General features: G+C 35.1%; 1 protein-coding gene across 1 annotated transcript in view; it reads left to right on the plus strand.

Annotated features, from left to right (window-relative positions):
• Positions 1-25954, plus strand: part of CLSTN2 (calsyntenin 2) — a 198291-nt gene that overhangs the window by 146786 nt on the left and 25551 nt on the right. The window contains 2 exon segments of the mRNA XM_032225672.1: positions 13389-13551; positions 22744-22910. Coding sequence (XP_032081563.1) covers positions 13389-13551; positions 22744-22910 — 330 coding nt within the window.

Below are 25954 nucleotides of genomic sequence, written 5' to 3' on the forward strand. Positions count from 1 at the left end.
TTCGATTAATAGATGTTCTTGACTTTCTTTTAAATAATCAGCCAGTGCATGTTTTTCTTCTTCAACTGTTTGCTTCACTTGTAATAATCCTCTGCCACCTGATTTTCGGGGCAGGTACAGTCTATCAGTATCACCACGTGGATGTAAACTGTAGTGCATTGTCATTAGTTTCCTGGTTTTTCGGTCCAAAAGGTCCAAATCAGCTTGTGTCCAGTTAACTATACCAGTTGTGTATCTTATAACTGGTATTGCCAGTTTCAACTGCATTGAAATATCGGTGCTGAATACTCGGACTGTGTTTGTCAATGATTGGATTTCTATTTCTGACTTTTCATAAAGTTTCAAATCATCCATATATAGTAAATGCGAAATTTTTTCAGCTTTTTTGGCTGTTTGGTAGCCTAATTTCATTTTTTTTAAGATTACTGATAGTGGGATCATTGCGATGATGAAGAGAAGAGGTGAAAGTGAATCACCCTGGAAAATTCCTCGCTTGATATTAACCTTTCCGTAGATCTCATTACCTACTGCCAACTCAGTTCTCCATTGTTTCATCGCCTTTTCAGTAAAGGATGTAATATTTTTGCTAATGCCAGTTGTTTCTAAGCATTTTATGATCCAACTATGTGGCAGTGAGTCAAATGCCTTTTTGTAATCAATCCAGACCATATTCAAGTTCGTTTTTCTGTTCTTACAATTTTCTAATATCATTTTATCAATTAGAAGCTGATCTTTTGTGCCCCTGCTCCTTCTTTTGTTGCCTTTTTGCTCTACTGGCAAGATGTTGTTTGTTTCCAAATAATCCATCATGTTATCTGCAATAATGCCTGTGAGTAATTTGAAGGTTGTTGGTAAGCATGTTATTGGTCTATAGTTTTCAGGTGTTGTTCCTTTAGTTGGATCTTTCTGAATCAAGTATGTTTTTCCAGTTGTCAACCATTCATCAATTTGGCCCTTTTGTAAAATTTCATTCAGTTGCCTGGCCAATATTGCATGTAAACTGGTCAGATATTTGAGCCAGAAACCATGTAATTGGTCCTTTCCAGGTGATGTCCAATTCTTTACCTTTTTAACTCGATTTTTGATCATCTCAGTTGTTATTTCTAATACTTGCATTTGTTTGTTGCCAATGCTTTTCTCAAAGTCATGTATCCACTTTGCTTCCTTGTTGTAGTCCTTTGCATTTTCCCACAATTCTTTCCAGAATTCAACTGTGGCCTGCTTTTCTGGTTTTTCACTTTTGGTGTCACCATTCACATTAAGACTTTGATAAAAACGCCGTTGGTCTGATCGAAATTGCTGATTTTGTTTATATTGGATGATTTGTGCCTCATATCTTTCAATTTTTCTAGCTGTTGCTGTTATCTGCTGTTTTACAATCTCTACAGCTTCATTGATGTTTCTTGTATCCAATCTATATCTTCTGATTAGCCGATCTATGATTTTGTTGTTTTTAAGCCGTTGCTCATGCATGTTCTTTAAGTTACTAGCATCTGCCCTTAATTTTTTGATTTTTTGTTCTAGACGGATTTTCCACTTTGGCTTTGATGCTTTATTATTATTATTATTATTATTATTATTATTATTATTATTATTATTATTATTATTATTATTATTATTATTATATTACAATCCAGAAATCTCCTATACTGCCACATTTTGGTGATAAGGTACCTGCGATGGATGGACAAAAGAAGATGCAAGAAAGTTTATTTTCCAAGACTTAAAGATCATTCCATCTGCCCAGCTAAAACAAATAGACACTTACATTAGGCAGCAGTAGTATAATATAATGTATGGGAAAAGAATAGTTTCATGATTTATAAGTGAAGGCAATGGTAAACCACTCCTGTTTTACAAAAAAAAAAAAAACCACACAGATAAACAAGATGAAATTGTTTACTTAATTTAAAGCTGTTTAAACAACAGGTAACTGCAGGAAAAGAAAATGTGAAGCTGTAAAGACAGAATACTGGGGACATAGAAATAAGTGTGAATATCAGAAAGTTCAACACAGTGAAAAATGAAACGAAACAACTGCCATTTGACATCTTAGACACCAATGAGTTGACATGAATTGGAAGTGGACATTTACAATGAGGAAATCATACCGTTTATTAGGACATGAAAGGATATATTGTTGAGGACAAAAAAAATAAAGAAGGAACAGTATCGCTTTTATAGGCAAGAAGGATATTGCTGTAAAGAATCATAGAAATGAATTTGGAGAAGGTATGTGGAGGTTCTATGTATGTATGTAAGTGTATGTGTGTATGTATGTATGTATATGCATACGTATGTATGTATGTATGTATGTATGTATGTATGTATGTATGTATAAAATAAAAAATATATAAATTCCAGGACAGGAAGACAAATATCAGAAAGAAATATTAATTGTATCCAATAAACTTACTTTGATAAAAGAGGGAAGGAAGAAAAAACTGGGGGATTTTCAACATTCTATTACTTTATCCTGTATCAATAAAGTAGAGTACCAGTAAATATTATGGAGTCTGTTTCCTTACCTGGCCTTACCTGGCCTATCCCAAAGGGCTGACAATTGCAAGAAATTACTTACCTACCATGCAGTCAATGACTGATATCAGTAAGAGTTTATGAACAACTATTTAACACAAAGTCAGTGAAGTTTATGTTCTAACAACTAGCACAAAAAAGGAGCTGGATAGGCTTCATGTCAAGTTCAGTCTCAAATTGACAGAACATGGAAACCAGACATGCTGTTTCTGGTTGGAGATTGGAAAATCAAAGTTGTAAATAACCACAAAATGTCATCAGGGATTTACTGTGAAACAATCACAAACTGTTCATGTTCAAATTCCAAATCAAGCTAAAGCTGAAGAACAAATCCCCACAGTTTCCGTAAGACAATGTTGAACATATATTTTCAAAAAGCATCAGGATTTTCTGAACCTGCTTGATAGGAAAGTACAGGAACAGTGAATGAAATAAGTTTTTAAGGCTAATTGTGCAGAAACTGCTAAAGACCAAGAAACCAAGCTGGATGTCAGAACAGATTGAGGAGAAGAAAATCCAAAATCAATGATAAAAATCCAGAAAGAAGCTTAAACTGAAATGCAAAGAGCTAGTAAAAAAAAATAAGAAGGCAAGGAAAAACATGGAAAATTTGCTCCAAGATCTTTGAACTCAGGAGGAGATTCATTCCTAAATTATCTATATAAACAACACATATGATCAAATAGTAAATAGTTCAAAGAAGGTCAAACAAGATGGAAAAAGTATACTTAAGATACCATAGATATGCCCTATTTACAAGAATTTCTAATACTAGAATGTAATTGTTAGACCAGCATCCTGGTCATTATCGAGTTGGAAGGCAATAGGAATTGGTGGAATATCTTCAGAACTATGGCATAACAACAAATCTGGAAATTGACAAAGTGGTCAACTGGATGTAATAGAAGAAAATCAACAAAAGGAGATTTAACATGGAGGGCAAATTATTTTACATTATCCTTAATTTCACATGCTAAAAATTACATTTAGAATGGTTCAATGCATGTAACAGCCTTACATGGACAGATATTCAAGGGATTTTAGAAAAAAATAAAGAACAAGTAATAATTGAGTCAAAGAGTATTTTTTATATTAAAAAGGTCAATAAGTGCTTCATTGATAATATAGAAGCCTTTGATTGTACCGACCATGACAAGTAATGGAGCATCCAATACGAAAAAGAAAAACCCAGAAATCTCATTATGTATAGGACTGGAGGCCGCACTCTGGATAAACCATGGTGAAACAGACTGGTTCCAGGTCAGTAAAGAAGTTATAAATGTAACTCCGCTACTAACTTGTTTAATATAGCTTGAACTTAAACCTGGGCAAAATAAATTGGTTTTCACAAATTACCCCAACTCCCCCCCCAAAAAAATACTATCACAAATTGAATAAAAAATTCATTTTGTTCAACTGATTCAACATCTAACTTTATTAATTACTATAAATATTAGTAATGTTGAGTATTTATTTTTTGGCCATTTAAAGAAGAGTAATTCTTACATTCAAAACTATAGAAAAAGTACATGGCATATTTCATCTTAAAGATTCTGTTTATGAGAAATCTATCATAGTATCTTGTTTTTACAAAATCTATTTATTTATTTAGCCTATAAATATGTATGGAGAATTATATATATATATATATATATATATATATATATATATATATATATATATATATATATATATATATATATATATATATATATATTTATTTAATGGAATAATTAGTTGAGTATTTTACGCTAAACCCCATAGGATGATTTTTAAATAGGCTTTTTTTAAAGGAGATTCAAAATAAATCCATAAACAAAGAATAACCAGGGGAGACATGAGAGCAGTGTTCCAATATCTCAGGGGTTGCCACAAAGAAGAGGGAGTCAAACTATTCTCCAAGGCACCTGAGGGTAGAACAAGAAGCAAATGGGTGGAAACTAATCAAGGAGAGAAGCAACTTAGAACTGAGGAGAAATTTCCTGACAGTTAGAACAATTAATCTGTGGAACAGCTTGCCTCCAGAAGTTGTGAATGCCCCAACACTGGAAGTCTTTAAGAATATGTTGGATAGCCATGTGTCTGAAACAGTATAGGGTTTCCTGCCTAGGCAGGGGTTTGGACTAGAAGACCTCCAAGGTCCCTTCCAATTCTGCTATTGTATTGTATTGTGTTGTATTGTGTTGTGTTGTATTGTATTGTATGTGAACTGAAAGCACTAAGTAAAATACTCCTTAATGCTGATCATTGAGAGATGCCAATTATTTATTAGCTATTTTTTTACTGTAAACAGTTGTTATTAGCTGTTTTCTAGTAGACAATAGTAGCCATGCTCCAAAGCAAAAGTGTCATAAAAATGTTTCTGAAATGAAATCTAAAAGTAGTTTTCCATAAAATATTCTTACATTCATAAGGAATAATACATTTAATCCACTACCAGCATGACAAAGTATCTTTGCCTTCTCACCTTCTGTTCACCTCCATGCAAAGCTCATCCATCTCACACACAATGATTCATTTCACAAACAGAATAGGCACAGTTATCGTACAATTTGGGGGCAAGTGAACAAAGCTTCAATCTAAATTCTGCAGCGTAAGTAATTTCCAAGCGATAAGTACATACCTATTTCTGTCAGACTTATTTTTTTCAAAGACCATTTCTATTATCTGAGCACAAACATCTCCACAGAAGAGGATACCAATTAAGTGGCTTTTAGAAGTTGGAGCCTCAGTTACTTTGTCTGCTTCTTCTTCAGGAAGTTCTTAATAGTAAAAGTCTTGCTCCTTGAAGTATTTTAGCTGCTTTTCATCTAAATAATAGGAGATGCCGCCAAATCTTATTCAAAATCTGTTTTGCACAGGATATATTTTGTAATCTTAAAAACTGCCTTAATATCGTTTCCTCTCACTGGGCTATAAAGCTTACATCTACTGACTTTCTACTAAAAAAAGCTTTTGAATGAGAAATTCCAATTAGCACATGCATTTCTTGCCTCTTCTGACCTCCTCCTTGTTTTCACTTAACAAAATTCCTGCCTGTTTTTTCTACCCATTGGTGATAATTCTGATGAATACTTTATTCTCTTATTTATTTTTCTTTAACCTCACTGTTTTTCATGTGACAAAATAGATCATCAAGCTGCCATATCACCATCCATTTGGTTTTCAAATCATCCCAAATTCATCTCAGTATCTGTTCATGCTTTCTTGTTTGCATTGCATATTACAGTGTTTTCAGAGCTTCTTCCTTGGCTGTAATGGGAAAAAAAGATAGAGAGAAATAGTCTCCCAATAAAATACTTAAGCCATCCAGAAAAGCAAAGTTGTTTCTCTCAGAGGGACTGTTTTTCTTTGCAGATTATGACACACTAGTGCCAATTTGCAGTGTTCATCATGCATAGACTGAGGATGTGGCAGTCAGCAATTAGGGTTTAGAATCCTTGTCTGATAGGATACATTATTCACCAATTTATTCCCCCGTCACACTAATTTATTATTAACATTGTAGATTTTCACGCTATATAGATATTATTGTCACATTGATGCATTGTCTTGGGCACATTTTTTAAGTTATTAAACTTCCTTTTAACAATAAAGTATATTAAGATTCCAATGCTTATCACAAAATATTTTTTAAAATCAAGTCAGTTCCCTTTCTATATCTTATTACAGAATCTTTTTGAGCATTCTGCTTCCAAAGGCAAATTCTTTGTTTTCTGTTCCCATCCAAGTACATTGGGAGACTCAACAGGTTATTGTTTTTAGTGCTTGAGCTGACCAGTTAGAGACTCCTTTTCATTCCCAAAGAGTACATTTTTAGATTCTCAAATACCCACAGTTTTGCTCTTTCCAGCCATCTGTTTCTTTCATTGGCACCTAGTTGTTAGTTGAGCAGCTTCACAGCTTCAAATGCATCACAAAATACAAAATAATATATTCTCGGCAAAGATACGACAGACTCAGTGGCAGATTTAGAGAGCATGGGTCTTCTTGAGTAGCTGAGCGGAATGTTTCATCTCCATGTTGTGGCTGAGAGGATAAGCCTAAAGCCCTCAAGCAAAGGATCAAAGGAAAATTGTTCTAACTTATGGTGTTGTTGTATTCCTTGCAGTTAAATAAAAATGTGGCACCTGAATTAACTAACCTTTCACAATGGTGATATCTTGAAATTCAACAGACAATTGAAGTTGAAATTCAACTCATTGATTTAAAATCTCCACCAAGATGAAGATTTATGCATGATCCTTATGACTTGTGTTGCATTACAGGTTATACAAGAAAATGAGGATAAATGAGTGTTGAGAGTACAGGATATTGCCTACTAAATTCTGTAAATGTACTGTGTTAAGGCAATGAGTGTATGTCATTAGGGGTAATATTTATTCTAGAAAGAGGGTAAATCTCAGTCCTAACTTCTCATAAAGAAAGAAAGACACTTTTAGTATTCCATCATTTCCATGCTTCTCATCTGAGTATACAGAAGTGTTCCAGATATATTAAAAAAGAAAGAGATGAAATAAGATATCATTGCTTTTCCTCCTCCAATGTCACAAGGCACTGCTACTTTCTGAAATAGTCTCATTCATGTTCATGGCCTCAGGGGTAATATCAGGAGGTGTGAGCCTTTAAAGCAGCTATTAATATTCAGGAAAGTCAGAGGTCTGTGCTTGCTTTTGATTTCACTTTGTTGTAAATGGACTGTTCTAGTCTCTTTCATTATCATCTTGATCATAAATAGTGACTTGAAGTGCAAAAAATGTATTATAGGTTGCAGTGTTGCTGAACTTTTGAAAAGAAATAACTGAAAAAGTCAGCAAGAAGGTTACTAAATGAAAAATCAGAGTTTTGCTGATATGCGAATTTATAGATAGGCCAAAGGGAAAACATAATTATTTCGTCTTGCCACTAATGTCATATATTTCAGAAAGGAAAAAAAGGCAGGTGAGGAAGTAAGTTGCATAAGCAGAATTACTGTCTCTTTTTTTTCTTGTCCTAGAGCTCCCAAAATTTTAGAGATTATTTTATAGGAAGATCAGGCAGTACTGTCTATGTCTCAGTTAGAATAGACATTGTTACATAACCCATTGGCCCCCTAGTTCCGTTAGCGTATCTTCTATGGAGAGTTAGGGACTTTTCTAAAGCAATTTTTCTGTTTTGTACTGATGCAAATTGCCTGTTTTGAAAAGGAAGGAAGGACCAATTTCCAGAACAGGTCCACTTTATGATATTGCATGTTACCCAATAAAAAGCTTTTTATGTATAACTATGCAGAATTTAATAAATACAGTTAAACTAATAAAAGGAGTGTGGTGGCTCACGAGATTAGAATGTTGGGCTGACAATCAGTAGACTTGTGTTTGAGATCCATTGATGCCATGAGATGGGGTGACCTCCTGTCACATGCTCTAGCTCCTGCCAACCCAGAAATTTGAAAGCAGGTGAGCGGGAGTAGATTAATGGATTCCACTTCGGTGGGCAATTTCATGGGGACATGAAAGAATCTCCTAACTCTGGGCAATGGTGATGTCGCCGTCAAATCTTTTTGCACTTTGATATTTTACTATGCTTCCAACATGGGAAAAAATGAATCTAATGTAATTGCACAGTCATTTTGCAGATAAGATATATTCAGTTGTTTATAAAATAAATACATTCAGTCGTTTATAAAATAAATTACCTTGGTGAAAAATAATTTACCTTTCAACACATCTGGATTTCACAAAGGCTATTAACAAAATTATTGAAGAAAAATTACTCCAAATGGGAGCAGAATTGGAATTCAATTCTCACCTCATATTTTATTGGCCAAATATTTCAGAAATTCAATTCAATTTATGTATCTTCCATATGGCTTTCATTATCTGAAGCTGTAAAATTAGTACACTCACTGAAGCACATGGCTTTGAACTTGAGAGGATGAAGTCTGTCATCAGACCTTTTCTTCCACTCTCTGCCAGCCTCAACAACCACATTTTCAGAATTTGATTTCTTGAATCTTGAAATGATTGTATTGTGTTTAGGATTGATTGCTCGGTCTATTTATTCCCTTCAGAAAAAAAATAATGTGCATTTTGGAAGGATTTATCCCATGCCTGAGAGTTTATATTTTGAAAATATCCAGTGGGGAGTATTGTATTTAAATGCTTGACAAGTAACAGAATTACATCGCTACATTCAAATGTTTCCTTTTAGCAAATGCTTTTTTTATACACTCACTAAATCAGTTGTTTGCTTCCTTAGCACTCTTACTTCTTCACATTCAGGATACTTTTCAGCACCCTATAAAGTTGTTTTGCCAAGAAAGCAAGTCATTGCCTTTCCCAGACACTATAAAGTATTTTCTGCACCTATACCTCCCCCCTCAATGTAATCTGTAATTATTTAAGTCCTGTATGTTGAACTTGCCTGCCAAAAGTTTAAACTTTGCAAAATTACAGCAGCATCACAGTTTTTCAGGGCACATGCCTAGCCAATTTTCCAGTACAAAAAGAAAGGAAATATGTGAAAAATAAGAGCACCTTGATGCATTCTTATTAAGCTTATAGAAAACATACAAAGAGGGGAATCAAGGATCAGCATACTTGCTTCAGTGGATAAATTAATCTTGTCAGTTTCTATCAATTTCTGTATCAATTTGTGATTTTTTCTGCATGAACATTCATATAGCCTAGACATTACGTACTTCACATTTTGAATGTGTTCACATGTACTCACTTTTGATGTATTTTTTGAGCTAAGAAATTAACTGCATAAATTTGGAAAAGGGGGAAAATGAATGAAAAGTGTCCTTTCCTGTATTGATTGGTGTCATCAGAAATCAACACAGAAAACAAGGCCATTCAATCTCCATATTCCACAAAGCACAGGAAGAAATTGCCTGCCAGATCACTGAAATGAATCTAAAGTGCTTGCTGAAAACCAACAAGATCCATTAGGTGACTGGGGCAAACTATTTTAATCACACTGTCACCTTTGCAGAGGTCTAGGATATTGACAAAGCAAATGTAATCTAGGAAGTAAGCTAACATGGCAAAGGGTAGATGACAATATATTTCATCACCATTGCTCCAAGATAAAACACAAGCCCAGCTTATGATAATGTATGTCAGTTGTGCTAGAGATGAATAGCTTGTCTCCAGTTTCTATAGCATCAGCAGCACTTCAGCAATGACAATTTAGCATTAGAATGCACCATTCTCTGCTGGCCCTGGGTACATAGACAATAACCAGGGCTAATTCTACTTGTTCTAGCCTTCCCCAGTCCAGTCACAGTCACAGCAACAAAAGTAGCATTAGCTTTAGTAACGAAAATGACAGTAACCTTTCCCACCTTACTGCTTTCACTACTAGTAGCATTGGCCTGCCAAATGGTAGCTTTTATTTCTTCACTGACAGTGAGATTCACTGCCAATCTCATCTCAAATATTTGATTCCAATCAGGAGTTCCTTTCTTACATGCTTCTTCAATCCTAGTCTCATCTTTTAGTTCTATGTATACTATCTCCCACACATCCTCTCATGTTAGTGAACCTTCTCCAACATAACCTTCAATAATTCCAGCAGTCTAACTGCATCATTTCAAAACAAGGGAGGCTCATTCAATTTCATTGTACACAAGTTGTGCATTGACAATAAATGATTGTTTGATTAATTGATTGATTGAAACCCTGTCCAATAAAGCAGTTTAATTTAATTTTATTTAGTTTACTCTATTGTTTACTGATCAGATTCCAACTGACGCTGGACAATGTACAATAATACCAATAAAATAAAATAGAATATACAATCATTATAAAAAAATAAACAAGGACAGATGGCAAACCCAGCTAACCTCACCCACTGACACTCCTTTCCATACTAGCATTAAACCCTCTGTGAGCTGTAAAACAAACCTGCCAGTTGGGGGGGGGTGCGTGTGCGTGCGTGCAGTGATGGGTAAGTGACAGAGCAAGAGAAAATATTTCTGTGTCTATTATCATGAATAATAATTGTTTCTGTGTTCCAGTATTAGTTCTTTCAACTCCAGAGACTTAATAGAAGAAAATAGATGTACTTCAACATTGAACTGTATTGTTTATTCCTCTCTAAGTTTTGTTATTTACCTGCAGATGTAACATCATCATTGTGATTATTCAAAACTTTCTTAATTTGCCACAAACAAACAGTAATTGTTTGAAGATAGGGTAAAACTATCAACCTGCCTTGGATTCCTCATGAAAAGTTTCTGACATAGCAAATACAGAAGGCAGTTTCCTTAATGACATTCAGATATCTGAAACTAATGGTATAATTTTGGAAATTGAAGTGTAGCATGTAGAGGGTATAGACACAGGTATTATAGAAAAAAGAGTGATTTATATTTGCTATACTTCACATGTTGGCATCAATGCATTAGTGTCAACACAGACTTCCTAAAATCATGATTGCCCAACTTCTACAACATGTGAGACAACTTACAAATATTCCATTTTATAAATGATTGGCACTGGCATTGTCTCAACATAAATTATTTTAGTGGTCCATTCAGAATATTTGCTTCTTCTTCCCCATGCCTTGAATTATAATGCTGATGCAGGCTTCAATTATAATGCTGATTTAATTTGGGCAGACTCTTTAATTCAGAGTCCCCTTTCAATATTTGGATCAAAGAGATCCAAATTGTTGTTCTAATGTGATACTTCGGCAGGAAATACTTGTTCAGTTTACAAATAGTCCTTGGGTTAAAACAACCCATTCAGAAACCATTCTAAACTGCAATGGCACTGAAAGGGAGTTATGACCTCTCTATATCTCTGTGATCACATGATCACAATCCACTCACTTGGCAGCTGGCTCACAATTATGTACAAGAAAATTCAGTGGGAAAGCTAGGAGGAATTGCAAATTGCTCTCAAAACTTTTTTAATCATGGATCCATGCAACATTGTACTTGCAATTGGCATTTGCACACCTGCCCACACTCCATAGGACATGCTGCAAGGACCCACACACCTGCCTGTGCTCAATTACATGTATCTATGGGGCTTATCTGCTCATAGCTCTCACCAACAGCTCTCACTTGCTGGCCTGAAATTCTCGGTTCTTTTCATGTTATTTTCAAATGAAATCTTTGGTCAATGACCCATGCATCGGGTTAAGGCAGCAGTCATGAGTGCAAAGTGTTCAGGTAACATCATTCTTTACAACTGCATCACTTAGTGAGAGAAATTCTAGTCCTAATTGCTGTCCTAACCTCAGGACTATTTGTAATGATTTATTTCAAAAGAGTGTTTGAATAAAGTTTCTGGAATCAAAGTGCCATACCATATAATATGGTCATACATTTAAATGTTTCTGTGACAACCACTTCAGTGGAGACAATCAACTACACATAACTCTAGCAATATGTGTATAGCACAGGGATATGTACCAATATAAGTAAAACAAAAATTAAAAAAAAACCCTGGGCTAGATCTTGCATAAAGTTGTTTATCTCAGGTGGCTGATCTTAAATGTATTATCTTGTGAAATGAGCTGCTATTTAAAAGAAACGTGGAATATATAGTTTGAAGGGAACTTCAGAGATCCTTGAGTCCACCTCCCTACCTGCTGTAGGAATCCACAACTATATTATACCTGACAAATCTAGCATCTGTTTAAATAGTTTAATAAAGAAGAATCTACCTTGCTATTAAGAATTTTTCTTGATGTCCAGCTGAAATCTGCATGTTAGTCATTTTGAAACCCTTCTATCATGCCTTGCCACCTGAAACAACTCTAAGTTATTCTACTCCACATTCTATATGGCAGCTTGAACAGTTATGTCTCTATACATGCCCGATTCCTTGTAATTTCTCCCTTCCAAGCTCTTATAATATTAGTTGCTTTCCTCTGGATATTCTCAAGTGTGATAACATCCTTCTTAAAATGCCCAGGATTGGATTCAGTATTCTAAATACAGCCTACACTTGATGGAATAGAGTCAGTAGCTACAGTAATAATTAACAGGTTATAACTATTAGCTTACAGATAATGACAGCTATGTTTTTAATTATGCTTCTGCTTGCATTTTTTTTAGCATTCTAAACAAATAGATATCATGAATTATAACAAAACAAATCCATCTGAATAGATTCCTTAGGTAACAAGTTGTTGTCAAATTGTGAAGAAAATTTAGGGGGCGCCTTCATGCTGTATTAGAGAAATGGTGATTGTATTATTATTTATTCTCTAACTTGTAGATTAAAATTATACCTTCCCTTTAAGATATATAGATATATAGATATAGATAGATAGATAGATAGATAGATAGATAGATAGATAGATAGATAGTTGATAGATAGATAGATAGATATAGATATAGATATAGATATAGATAGATAGATAGATAGATAGATAGATAGATAGATAGATAGATAGATATAATTACCCCTAAGAAATTGTTCTAATATTTATCGATGAATATTTGAGAAGGGGAGGAAGAGATGGAGCCTTTCTTCTTTCCTATTGGTGTTCATTCTGCATAGGAAGTGAATCCTAATAAAATCCCTAGGAACAAATCTACCAAGCTATTTCTTCCAGTTGCTGCATTATATTTTATAACAGCATATACTTGAAAAAAAATTAAACATGTATATATGGCTAAATCACACAGCACTTGATCAAATCTTGTATGTATTATTTTTACACTTTTTATGCAAAAGGGAATTCTGAAATAAATATTGTACCCTATATCTATAAAAGTGTAAGATGATCATGAAAGTCCTCTCCACTTTAAAGTATAGCAATGTTCATTTGTTTTGCTTTATCATCTCCCAAATGTTGTTTAAAAAGCTAGGTAATACTTACTTTCCTTTTCTTTTGTTCTTTAGATTTGTGATAAAGAATGGCACTACTATGTTGTCAACGTTGAGTTCCCAGTAGCTACCTTGTATATGGATGGTACAACATATGAACCTTACCTTGTAACGAATGACTGGCCTATTCATCCATCACATATAGCAATGCAACTCACTGTTGGTGCCTGTTGGCAAGGTAATTATATTAATTTGAATGTGTAAATTGAATTTTCACTGTATTGATATTTCTATTACATAGAAGGGGTATATTTAATGAAATCATAGTTTAAACAATACCACCAGAGGAATGTTCTCTGAGAAGCATTTAGACCTTCCTAAAGTTTGATGTAATAATGCAGGCAATACATATGCAAAAAAAGTAATTTATTTTTATTTTTAGAAAACAAGCATTTATTGAGCAATTTAGATATTCTCAATGCAGCAAGAAAATAGTACTTTGAACTTTATTATTCAAATCTACATGGCCACTCATTACACACACACACAGACACACACACACACACACACACACACACGAGGTGAGTTTTTCCCGGTGCAGCCTGGTTCAGCCAAACCAGTAGTAGTGGCGACAGAAGGCCCCGCTCACTCATCCGGATGCTTCAAGTGTTTTGTATGGGAGCATGGCCGAACTGGTAGTAAAAATATTTGTGACCCACTGCTGACACACACACACACACACACACACACACACACACACACATGCAAATGACTCCTTCAGATCAATTCTTCCAATAATCTACAAATTCCCAGACCTTTTCTATTTTAGTCTATTCATTCATACCTGGAATTAGAAATTATGTTTCATTTATTATATACGGTGCTGTCTTGCAAATTGTTAAAAATTACTTCACTAAAAAGCGTTGCCCTATTCCACTCCAAATAACCAATTAACTAATTATGTTTTATTTTGATTCATTTTCCATACTTTTCTTTTACTACTACTGGAATTACATCACTAATTAAATAGCTTGATGATCCTTGATGATCAGACTCTGTATATGTGTTGGGATGAAAACATTATTAATTCCTATTCCATTATATGATGGTGGTGGTGATTTTGATGAGCTTTGGTTTATGACTATAGTATTACATTCATTCCTTTTTTCTCTCATGCTTCAAAAAATCAGCTAATTAGAAATTAAGTGTTTGGCAATCATGCATCTTAGTTAATAACTTGTAAAGTCTTAGTTAGGTCTCATAGCTGCTATTTTGAAGTGATACCACTTCCAGCTTTACATTTCTGGCCAAGCATATGCAAAGAAGAATGTATCTGGATAGACAGAAAGCATTTTGAATTTTCATGTAATTGTTCTCACCTTTGCCACCTTCAGGATGCTAAGGACAAGAGGAAATATTGTGAATCAATGAACTTTGAAAGATCCTCGAGTAATAAAAAACTCTCTTGACCACTACACACAAAAAGGGGAATTGAGGGAGTTGATACCTCAAACTTGATTGACAATTGAAATTCCTAGCCCCAGCTCCTAAGACTTATCTGGAGCTGGAAAAGAGCTGATGTGATTCCAATCTTCAAGAAATTTGAAATTTGCAAAAAAGCACCAGAAGGATACTGAGACTGTGAGGGACAAACTCTAAGCAGGCTTTCATGCATTTTGCACTGAGGAGAGGTTCCCATCTAGTCATTCTGCCCAGTAATAAAAAACTCTCTTGACCACTACACACAAAAAGGGGAATTGAGGGAGTTGATACCTCAAACTTGATTGACAATTGAAATTCCTAGCCCTAGCTCCTAAGACTTATCTGGAGCTGGAAAAGAGCTGATGTGATTCCAATCTTCAAGAAATTTGAAATTTGCAAAAAAGCACCAGAAGGATACTGAGACTGTGAGGGACAAACTCTAAGCAGGCTTTCATGCATTTTGCACTGAGGAGAGGTTCCCATCTAGTCATTCTGACATAAAGCCCAGATTGGTGGAGGGCTGCAGTGATGGTTGTCCTTCTGAAACTCTGTCCCATCCCCACATAGGATCTCTGGAGCTCAGTCAAAGTGAGCATTGGGTCCTTGGTCACTTCTCTTACTAAGATCCTTCTCCCCTGATTGTTCAGTTGGACCAGGCGACCAGTTATTGAAACTGTCCTGATTGTGCCAAACTTCTTCCATTTGAGAATCATAGAGGCCACTGTGCTCTTAGGAACTTTCAGTGCAGCAGAAAATTTATTGTAGCCTTCCCTGGATATGTGTCTTGTAAATAATCCTGTCTCTGAGCTTAACTTTTCACTTGGAAATCCTGTCTTCATTCTTTTCCTCTTGGTTGGTTATTTCCTGAGATATATTTCTATGTCCATTGATTGCCACTTTTTAGAACCTCAAAAACAATACAACAATAGCAACATAAATAAAATGGATAAATGAAGAAAACAGTTTTGTGGTTTGCTATTTCTGGAGCAAAAATTTAGTTAAAGATTTTTTTAAAAAAAGAAATACACAACTGAAATATATGTTTCAGAGCAAAAAGGTAACCATTAGTACTGTAAAAGTAAAACATTTTATTGTATTAAATAAAACTGCCTTCCAAACTCAAATCAGATGAATCTTTATGGTTGCCATTAATCAACACAATGCAAATGTAACTATAGGTCTAAAAATTAGCATAAAAGGATTAAAATAATTGCCTAGAGATAAGTACAAAACAGAAAGTTTAACTAAAAGGAATTTTGAAAATAAAAAACCCACTTGAAATATGAGTGACTTTGCTTTTGTTTTGCTTTTGAATCCTTGTTGACTCCTGTAACTGCCAGAATAAGTATTGGAAAAAGCTTGGAAATCTTTACCATTGCCTCATTCTTATGCTTTACTAAAGTGACCTAGCTGGGTATATGCCTAAGGCATATTCATGGTCTCCCAGTTTCTAATCCATAGATTTTTACCCACAACACCAAACTGACTGACATTCATTTCATTTCATTAATTCTGCCTTTATTATTTTTATAAATAACTCAAGGCAGCAATGCTTCTTCCTAATGATGCTGCTGTTGCTTCTTCTCATTCTCATCTCCTCCTCCTTCCTTCCTTCCTTCCTTCCTTCCTTCCTTCCTTCCTTCCTTCCTTCCTTCCTCTCCTTCTTCCTATTTTCACCACAACAAGTGAGCTGAGTTGGCTGAGACAGAGTGATTGCCCAAAATCATCCAGTTGGCTTTCATGTCTAAGGTGAGAATAGAACTCACAGCCTTCCTGTTTCTAGCCTGGTTCCTTAACTACTAGACCAAACTGGCTTTTTATTTAGATAATAAAAAGTAAATCTATCCTAAACATAGGAGAAAGCCAAATCTAGCAGATCATAATTAAGCAAGTTCAGGAGCTATGTATTAATGTACACCTATGAAAATCAATTTTAGGCATAAAATTACATATTTTCAGACATTTTGTCTATTGGCTAAAAAATATTCTGTTGAAACATGTTTCATACAATTTCAGCTTATTTTTTGAATGTGTTCCATATTAAAAGAGAAGACATCATTACCACCTGCTATTCTGTCATTCACATAACTGGCTGTCAGCCCACCTGCCTATCCTTTTCTCTTTCTCTGAATAAGACTGAATAGAGAATAGAAGACAGTTATCTCTAACCAATTATCTTTGCATTTGAACATAGCCGTTTCTTTTGCTATGCAGATGAAATACAAGTGGTGCCCAAATTATATTTTGTATGAACAGACACATTGATTAAAGATCTCAAAAAGTTGTATCTTTTTTCAACTGCAACTGAAAAATCTACCACAAACTAAAGAGTTATCACACATTGTACAAGAGCTTTCTAGAAAGATGTCAAATGTCATAATATTTGCTCCAAAGTTCTCCTGTTGAAGCAACAATTTTGTCAGCTACTTGTTTAGTACATTAAGTTATTTATTCAATCCCTGACCTAACAAATAAAGATTTGGACAAGACAGTCTGAATTAGACATCTGAATCCCAGCCAATCCACTATTTTGCATTAGCTATAAGGATTTAGAAAGAAACTGTTGTTGATCAATACAAGGCAATTACTTTTTAATTTACAGGTTTTTTTTCCTATTATATTTGAAAATGCTATGATAATAAAATTTGCAGTGATTTTTTCAACACATAACATGCAACATTACTGGTACTATAAAATACGAAAAAAATATTTCTATGCACTCTTTTTCTCCAAATTCCCCTTGTTGATATATAATTGATATATTGATATAAATATATTTAATTGTAATTGGCTATAGTTAGTGAAGTTACATCATTTATCAGTGATTGTGACTATGTTCAGAGAAAAACTCAGCAGTCATTTTAGCCACTTGCATAGGAAAGACAGGGATGCCATGAGCATTCTCAATTGTCCCATGGTTATTATTCGCTAATGTATGAATAATGCTAATTGAAATGATCCTAACATAGGGAGTAGAAATAAAGTATTTCTTTTTAGCATTCTGAGGTTCTGTCTTTTGGTTATGATTGAATATTACTATTTATTTTTAATAATGGAAGAGGAACCATAAAAATATAACAATGCTGGATTATAGATCACAGTCCCATAAGTATGGATGTACTAATCAGTCTAAATTTGACCCATATCCATATTGCAGCTACTTGTAGATTATTTAATTCTATTAAATATCAGAATAATTTTTAAAAAAATAGTTCCAGGAAAAAAATCCTTGGTACTTTTAAAATTATTATTAATTAAAAATAAATTATTATTAATTTTTCCAGAAATACATATATTTTCCTATGAAGCCTTCTCCCCTATGTTATTATTCTAATATATAATTTCTCCTGAACAATATTTTTCTTATTCAGTTTATTAGCATGCAATTTAACTTGCATTTTTATTAGAAAATTCTCTTAAATATGGTATTGATATAAAAGTTTCAAAGTGATAAATAAAAGTAGTGCAGGTCAATAAAAATAATAAATTGTCCTATTTTTACTGTTTGCACTTCTTTTTTAAACCTATAAACAGTTACATAGATTTAAAAAATATTTATCATACTTTAGTAACGTTTTTTTTTTGTTTAAAAAATGTCATTACATTGTCCCAAAGGTGCTTTTTCACAAGGCAACTAGACTTTCTGCTTTTTTTTCTTTGAAGACATCTCACTTCTCATCCAAGAAGCTTCTTCAGCTCTGACAGGATAATGGGGAATGGAAGGATTTATATTTCTTGCAGACAGCTGATCATTTGCATTCTTTTATAAGATTGTTGAAGCACTTGTAGATTTATTTGTATCCTCAGGATCACCTGAGTAATGCTCCTGGTCAGTGACGTGCGGTGAGGTTTATGGCTGGTGAGGCAAGCGGGCAAAAGCCACCCTATGTCGGACACAGCGGCAGGGCTTTTGAGGTGTCCAAAACAGGCATCCAAAAGCCCTGCTGCTGTGTCCAACATAGAGGTGTCCCGCCTCTATGGTGGACAGAGCGCCGGGGCGTCCAAAAGCCGTGCCGCTATGTCCAAAAGCTCTGTCGCTATGTCCAAAAGCCCTGCCGCTAAGTCCGACATAAAAAAAAATGCCAGCCTGCGCACCAGCAGAGGCGGGTAAAACACACACATACACACACATACACACACACATTACTTACAATAATACAATTACTTACAAATTACATTGATTTGAATTCCTCCACCTCCTTCCGACCCACATACCTTTTCCAGCTATTTCACAGAAGATTTCAACTCTGCTCTTGTCTGCCATGATGAAAATGTAAAAATGTAAAATGAAAAAGGCAAGAGCTGCTGAGGTCAGGCTGGGTTAGCTGCTGCCAGAGTCCCCAATGGATGACTCTGCTTAACTGTTTAAAAAAGCCTCTTAAAAAAACACCCTTTACAGGAGGAGGCAAGAGAACCACGTGCCTCATCTACATAAGGAATTTTTCAGCTTTTAACCCTTGCTTAACTTTGCTCGAGTGATCGTAAAGATAGACTAAAGGAAGCATGTGGTTCTCCCGCCTCCTCCTGTAGAGGGCACTTTTTAGAGGCTTTTTTAAACAGTTAAGCACTAAGCAGAGTCATTCACTGTGACTCTGGCAGCAACTACCACAGCCTTTTTCCTTTTACATTTTTTTTTTCTTTTCATGATGACAGTGGTGAGGCCCTACCTCCCTGACTGCACGTCACTGCTCCTGGTTCCTGTAGTTTGCAGTGTTTTTTTTCTGGAAATCCATTTCTACTCCCATATCATTCAAAGTATTCATCCCAAATTGTATAGCTAAAAGTCTGTAGTAATGGTGGGTTGCAGGCAGACGCCCCGGTATGGGTATACCGGAGCCTGCCCGGAGTACCAGGTATTGTTCCAATACGGTGGAATACGGCCCACCTTCCCCTGTGCGCCTTATCTGTCTTTAAACTCTTTGGCACTTCCATGCACGTACATGGTGTGTACAGTACCTATGTGATGCTCCGCCGAGCAGCTGGCCTGGTGCGGAGGCGTGGCTGGATGGTAAGACATATGTGCATGCTGAACATGTTCATGTGGAGGACGCCAGGCCCCATTTCAACTGTACCGGCTGCAATGTGATCTGGAATCCACCAATGGTCTGTAAAGATTCTCAGTAATTCAGGTCATTGCATTGCAGCAATATTTATCTTTACCTGTGACAAAAAAAACTCTATTTTATAGAAAATATCTTCCATAAAGCCAAGATATAACTGGTCCCTTTTTCTTATATAGTAATCTTTCTGTATCAAGATCTGGCAAAAAATTAGGTATAGTTCATTTTGCCTTGTATCCCATGAGATCAAGGTAGAAATCATAAGAATTCAATTTCCATCCTAAGAACTACACGTAGTAGCACAAATTATTTAATTAAAACATAGAAACAAAATTTATTTCCTTAGGGTTACAATATATTCATGGAGTATCTAAATTCTCTCTTTCTATCTTTCTTGGCATCTACCTCTAAGATAACATTCTTCTTATTTTATTTACATTTTCTTCTTTTAAAAAATGAAATCAATTCCTAACTGGAAGCTAAACAACAGTCTTTCCAAATTATAAATGATAGATAATTTTTGAGAACACGCACTGGCCTGCTGTATAACAAAAGACAGCGGTATTAAGTTTCAGTTAATCGGATTAATTTTAACAATGATAGTAAGAACAGCTTCACAATAGCTGGATTAATCATTTGAGGGAGATATTGAGCTTCCTTTTACTGGATGTGTTTAAACAAGTGGTTAAACTCATAGCTATTAGGAATACTTTAAATGGAATTCCATTCACTGAGCAATGGACTGACATTGAAAGTCAAAATAAATCCCTTAAAATTTTTGATTTTACAAAAGTGTGAGGGAAGTACCAGTGTTTTGGCACTCCAGTGACAAGAGTAAATTTTTGTCATAACTACTTAAATGGTTAATTTTATTATGGCATGTTCAGATACAGAGAAAAGGCCATGTGTTTGCCATTTCAAGTTTGCAAAAACAATCAATTGTATATTGATAGTTGCAAGTAACTAAATGCTTGTGAAGTTTGGCAGCATTTGCCTGGGCTCAGGTGGTACAGTGGCAATAAGGTTTGTCATTAATTTTATGATGCAGGTGGTTTTTGCTTTGGTTTTTTTTTTTGCTGGACGTACAAATGCATTTCATTTGAACTGTCTTCTTTATTTAATTTTGTTGTCTGGCTGATGTTTGGCACTGAAAGATATGACCAGTGTTTGTAGCCCCTTGAGAAGACAATTTAATACTTTGAACTATAAGGAATCCCATTCATTTATCAGTGCTATAGACTTTGCTTGCTTTCTTTCCCAGGGAAGACCTGTGATGCTGTCACATAAATGATGCCAACGTGTTTATTCCTAATAGTTATTATAAAAGTGATTTTTTAAATATAAAAATATGCATATTTAAATCAAGTGTGAAACACTCATCCAGAAAGGTGTTCCTCATTCACTTTTCTTACTATATAAACCAATGTCATCTTAAGCAAATTTGTCATTTATAATAACTGATGCCATGATATTCTGAATCCTAATTCTTTGGAACCTGAACCTCTTTCTCCAAAACAAACTACTTCACTGTTAATATTTACATATACCTAATACGTGTGACAGGGTTTTAATATTTAAAACCCCACAAAATCCAATACATAAACTGTGGAAACTTCTGAAGAATTTATTTGCTGGAATATGTCAATATGGAGAGAACTGTACCACAGATTTAATTGTAGCTCATGAAATTAGTGATTTGTGTCTGATTTTAACATACTTTAGATCAGTGTTTCTCAACCTTGGCAACTTGAAGATGTCCGGACTTCAACTCCCAGAATTCCCCAGCCAGCATCCGCTAGCTGGGGAATTCTGGGAGTTGAAGTCCAGACATCTTCAAGTTGCCAAGGTTGAGAAACACTGCTTTAGATCAATAGTTTTTGCGACTATTATCTTCCAAAATATCCTGCATGTTTTGTTTTTCTGCATAAGCCTAGCAAGAGTACTTATTATTTAGACTTATATATTGCTTCATAGTGCTTTACAACACTGTATGTAGTTTTCAGAGTTAGCATATTGCCCCCAACAATCTAGGTTTTCATTTTACTGACCTCGGAAGAATGGAAGGCTCAGTCAACCTTGAACAGGTCAGGAATGAACTCCTGGCTGTAGGCAAAGTCAGCCTTTAATACTGCATTCTAACCACTGCACCACCATAGCTCCACTTATTATCTTGATCCTCTGAAAATCTCTGTAAGAATTCACTGCTTGGAAGGTTAAAAGAGAGTGAAAATCCTGTATATTCATAGAAACCTTGCCAATCCTCTATGACTGCAAATGTATAATTTCTTTTCACATCAATATTACTGTTTATTTATTTTTTTCTTATCTATATTTCAAGAAACCATTACAGAGAAGCATAGAAGTATTATGTAAATTTGTGTTGTAGCTAAGCAAATTGCTGGACATTTTATTAATTTAGCATATCTATTTCTGCTTTCAGAGATATTACTATTCACCGTTTAGATTAATTTGGCTGATATGTTATTTTTAAATCTGGCATGTTGTTTTCAGCTTTTCGTTTTACTATATTGAACATGAATCTCTTCATATATTTAACATATATTATGAGATGTTGAATTTATCCTGTTTCTAAACTGAACAGTTTTTCCATCATATATTACAGAAATGATTTTTTAATGTTATGTTTCAGGCTAGGATATATTTTCACATCTAATGTATGTGCAATAAATGATGATAGAACTATAAATAGAATTATTTAATTCCAAAATAATAGGGTATAAGTGATTTCTTCTTACAACTTTGTTTATAAGAATAGCAGCCTAATTATATCCAATGTTTCAAATGACAGTGCAGACAATATTGATATTCCCAAAAATATCTGCATGTTTGAATTATTACTCAAGACAATTTGTGGTTTCTTTCAATAGGAGGAGAAGTCACAAAGCCCAGATTTACTCAGTATTTCCATGGCAGTCTTGCCAGTCTTACCATACGGCCAGGCAAAATTAAGAGTCAAAAAGTGATTTCCTGCTTGCAGGCTTGCAAAGAAGGTCTGGATATTAATTCCCTGGAGAGTCTTGGCCAAGGAATAAAGGTAAGAAATGAATTGATGCAATCTTTACTAACATCTAAAACTGATTTATGAAGTATAGAGCACAAGATAGAATACAAAAGCACTCCAAGAAGCAATCTAATTTGCCATAAAGTCACACAAAGAGACAGTAAAAGTGGAACATTGGGACACCAACTGTGTTCTTTCTAGTGTAAACCTATAGAAATCAAATGGTATAAGTGCTTCACAACCATTCAGGATTTCCATTTCATTCTGTCAGTGAAATGATTCTGCGTAGAAGCAAGTGAGTTTCCTATGAGATGCAACACAAATACATATTAAAAGGTATGTAAAATCAAAGAATACTTGTGAAAGACTTCACACACACCTACCCAAAAAAACCTTTGCAAGTTTAGTTTATTTTTTATTTATTTTGTCAAGCATGTATAAGATAACAGATATAAGTATAAACATGATTATGAATAAGTGGGAACAGTAGGACAGGGATGGTATGCACATGGGTGCACTTAAGTGCACCCCTTACAGACTTCTTAACAATGGGGGTGAAGTCAACAAGAGCCAAGGTGGCGCAGTGGTTAATGCAGCATTGCAGGCTACTTCAGCTGACTGCAGTTCTGCAGTTCGGCTGTTCAAATCTCACCGGCTCAGGGTTGACTCAGCCTTCCATCCTTCCGAGGTGGGTAAATGAGGACCCGGATTGTTGTTGGGGGCAATATGCTGACTCTGTAAACCGCTTAGAGAGGGCTGAAAGCCCTTGAAGCGGTATATAAGTCTAACTGCTACTACTATTACTGCTACAATAGACAATCTAAGGTTAAAGTTATGGGGGTTTGAAAATGAAACCACATAGTCAGGTAGTGTATTCCAGGCATTGACCACTTTGTTGCTGAAGTCGTATTTTCTGCAATCGAGTTTGGAGCAGTTTACATTAAGTTTGTATTTATTGTGAGCTCGTGTATTGTTGTGGTTGAAGTTGAAGTAGTCATTGACAAGTAGGACATCGTAGCAGATAATTTGTGTACTATGTTCAGGTCAGACCAAACCGCAGCGTAGTTCTAAGTGTCTAGCCCAAAATTTCAAGCCTGGTGGTATAAAATAATTTGTTGTGAGCAGAGGAGTGGAGGATTCTTGTCGTGAAATATCCCTAGCCTCTCAATTGTACTAATGTCTGATATGCTAATAATATAATAATAATAATATGATATGATAAGTTGTGGAAGTATGACACTAAAATTTTATAACTAGAACTGTTTGCAGAAGATAAAACCTTTTTATTATTGTTTATGGAGGCCATAACATATCAGCATGATCAAAAAGGACAGATTGCAAGTTTGAGGACTTACTTGAATCGTTGCATCAGTCAACATTTGCTTTTGTGCAATACTAAACAGACACAAATTACTTTTTTTTCTAGAAACAATTCATCAGACTTTTTTAAAAGTCAAGCCCCTAGTGCATATTTCACAAACTGTAACACATTATGTATACAAACCATTTGGCATCCCACCAGTGGGAGTAAGCCACAGCAGAAAAGTATTGATTAAAAAGTGGGACAAATATATTACAGATGCATTCAATCTACCACTCTATACTTGCTACAATTTTTATTCTTTCAAAAAACAAATTAAAATATTTATTGAAAACAGAATTAAAGATTCTAGAAACTCTTTCAATATGAATCAACACTCTCAAATTCTGTAAAGGTTGAAAATAATTTCTATGAAAATGTATTGCATTGTATTACATTATAATTTTTTCCGACTTCAAATTCAGTTTGTGGAATTTCATAAATACAAATTGTCCTTGAATAACAACAGTCACTTTAGTGATCATTGAAAGTTACAATGGCACTGAAAAAGTGACTTATCATTTTTCACACTTATGACCATTGCAGCATCCTCGTGGTCAGTGGTCAAAATTTATATCACACAGCAGTTGCCAGCGCTTGGCAACGCTTTGTGATATAAATAACAAAGAGAATGCAATGAAACATTGAATAATACTTGTGTATACTCAAAAAACATTTAAGAAATGATGTCAGCCCTCCCAAGTGAATCAGACAGGAAACCGACTAGATAAGCTAATCCTACTTTATTGTAATTCTACATTAACAGAATCTTGCAAGTCTGAAGAAACTAATTCCAATTTCTACTTTTAATCTCCTGATCAATTAGGTGGGTCCTTCCTAAGCTTCTTTCTCTGAGCATTAAGATCCATCTCTTGTCTGCTTGTTTCCTGGGTAACATCTGTTCCCCCCATCTCCAGATTCATTCACACATTCCATTACAAAAAGCCAACATGATAGTTACAACTGCCTGATCAAAAGCACACTCCTTGGTAAATGCCTGACATTAACATATGCATGAAAGAGGGAGGTCTTTGGTTTCACTGTCATCCCCATAGAGCAGCAGTTCTGAACCTGTGGGTTGTACGAGGTGTGCGTGAGCACATCCTGTACAATTAGCCTCGGAGACTTCGTAATGGAGGGAAGTGTTCCTGCGAGGGAGGAAGGGGCTTAGGTCCTGCTCCAGGCTGTAATTATGCAAGGCGTGCATGTGGCTATGTTTTCCACGCCGCTGCCAGGTACTTTAACTATATCTAAATCCACAACCAGACCTGTCATCAAGAGCCAAGCTCAGGAGCCCGAATTGGCCCAATTCACACAATGAAAACCTGCTTGCTAAAAGTACCATAAACCATGCACAAAGGAAAAGAGCAAAAAAAAAGGCAATGCAAGATAACAATTAAAAAAATGATGCAAGTGGAATTATTATTAGAAATAAAATGTAACAGGAAAATAATATATGAAAATATAAAGTTGGGTTTTCTGAAATGCCACCCCAAGTACCCATCAGAGAAAGTAAATAAGCCAGGGCAACAACAGAAAGGAGGAAAATCTTATCCCAGGACTGACGGGATAGCCAGATCCTAAAGCAAGAGGGAATAAAGGAGGGGAAAAGGAGGGTAAAGCAGAGGGAATAAAGGAGGGGAATCAAGAGTAGGAGAGAGGGTAGGAAGAAGAGGAGGAGAGGAGGGGGGAAAAGAGAGGGGAAGAAGAATGGAGG

This window comes from Thamnophis elegans, chromosome 10, assembly GCF_009769535.1.
Source record: "Thamnophis elegans isolate rThaEle1 chromosome 10, rThaEle1.pri, whole genome shotgun sequence".
NCBI lineage: Eukaryota > Metazoa > Chordata > Lepidosauria > Squamata > Colubridae > Thamnophis > Thamnophis elegans.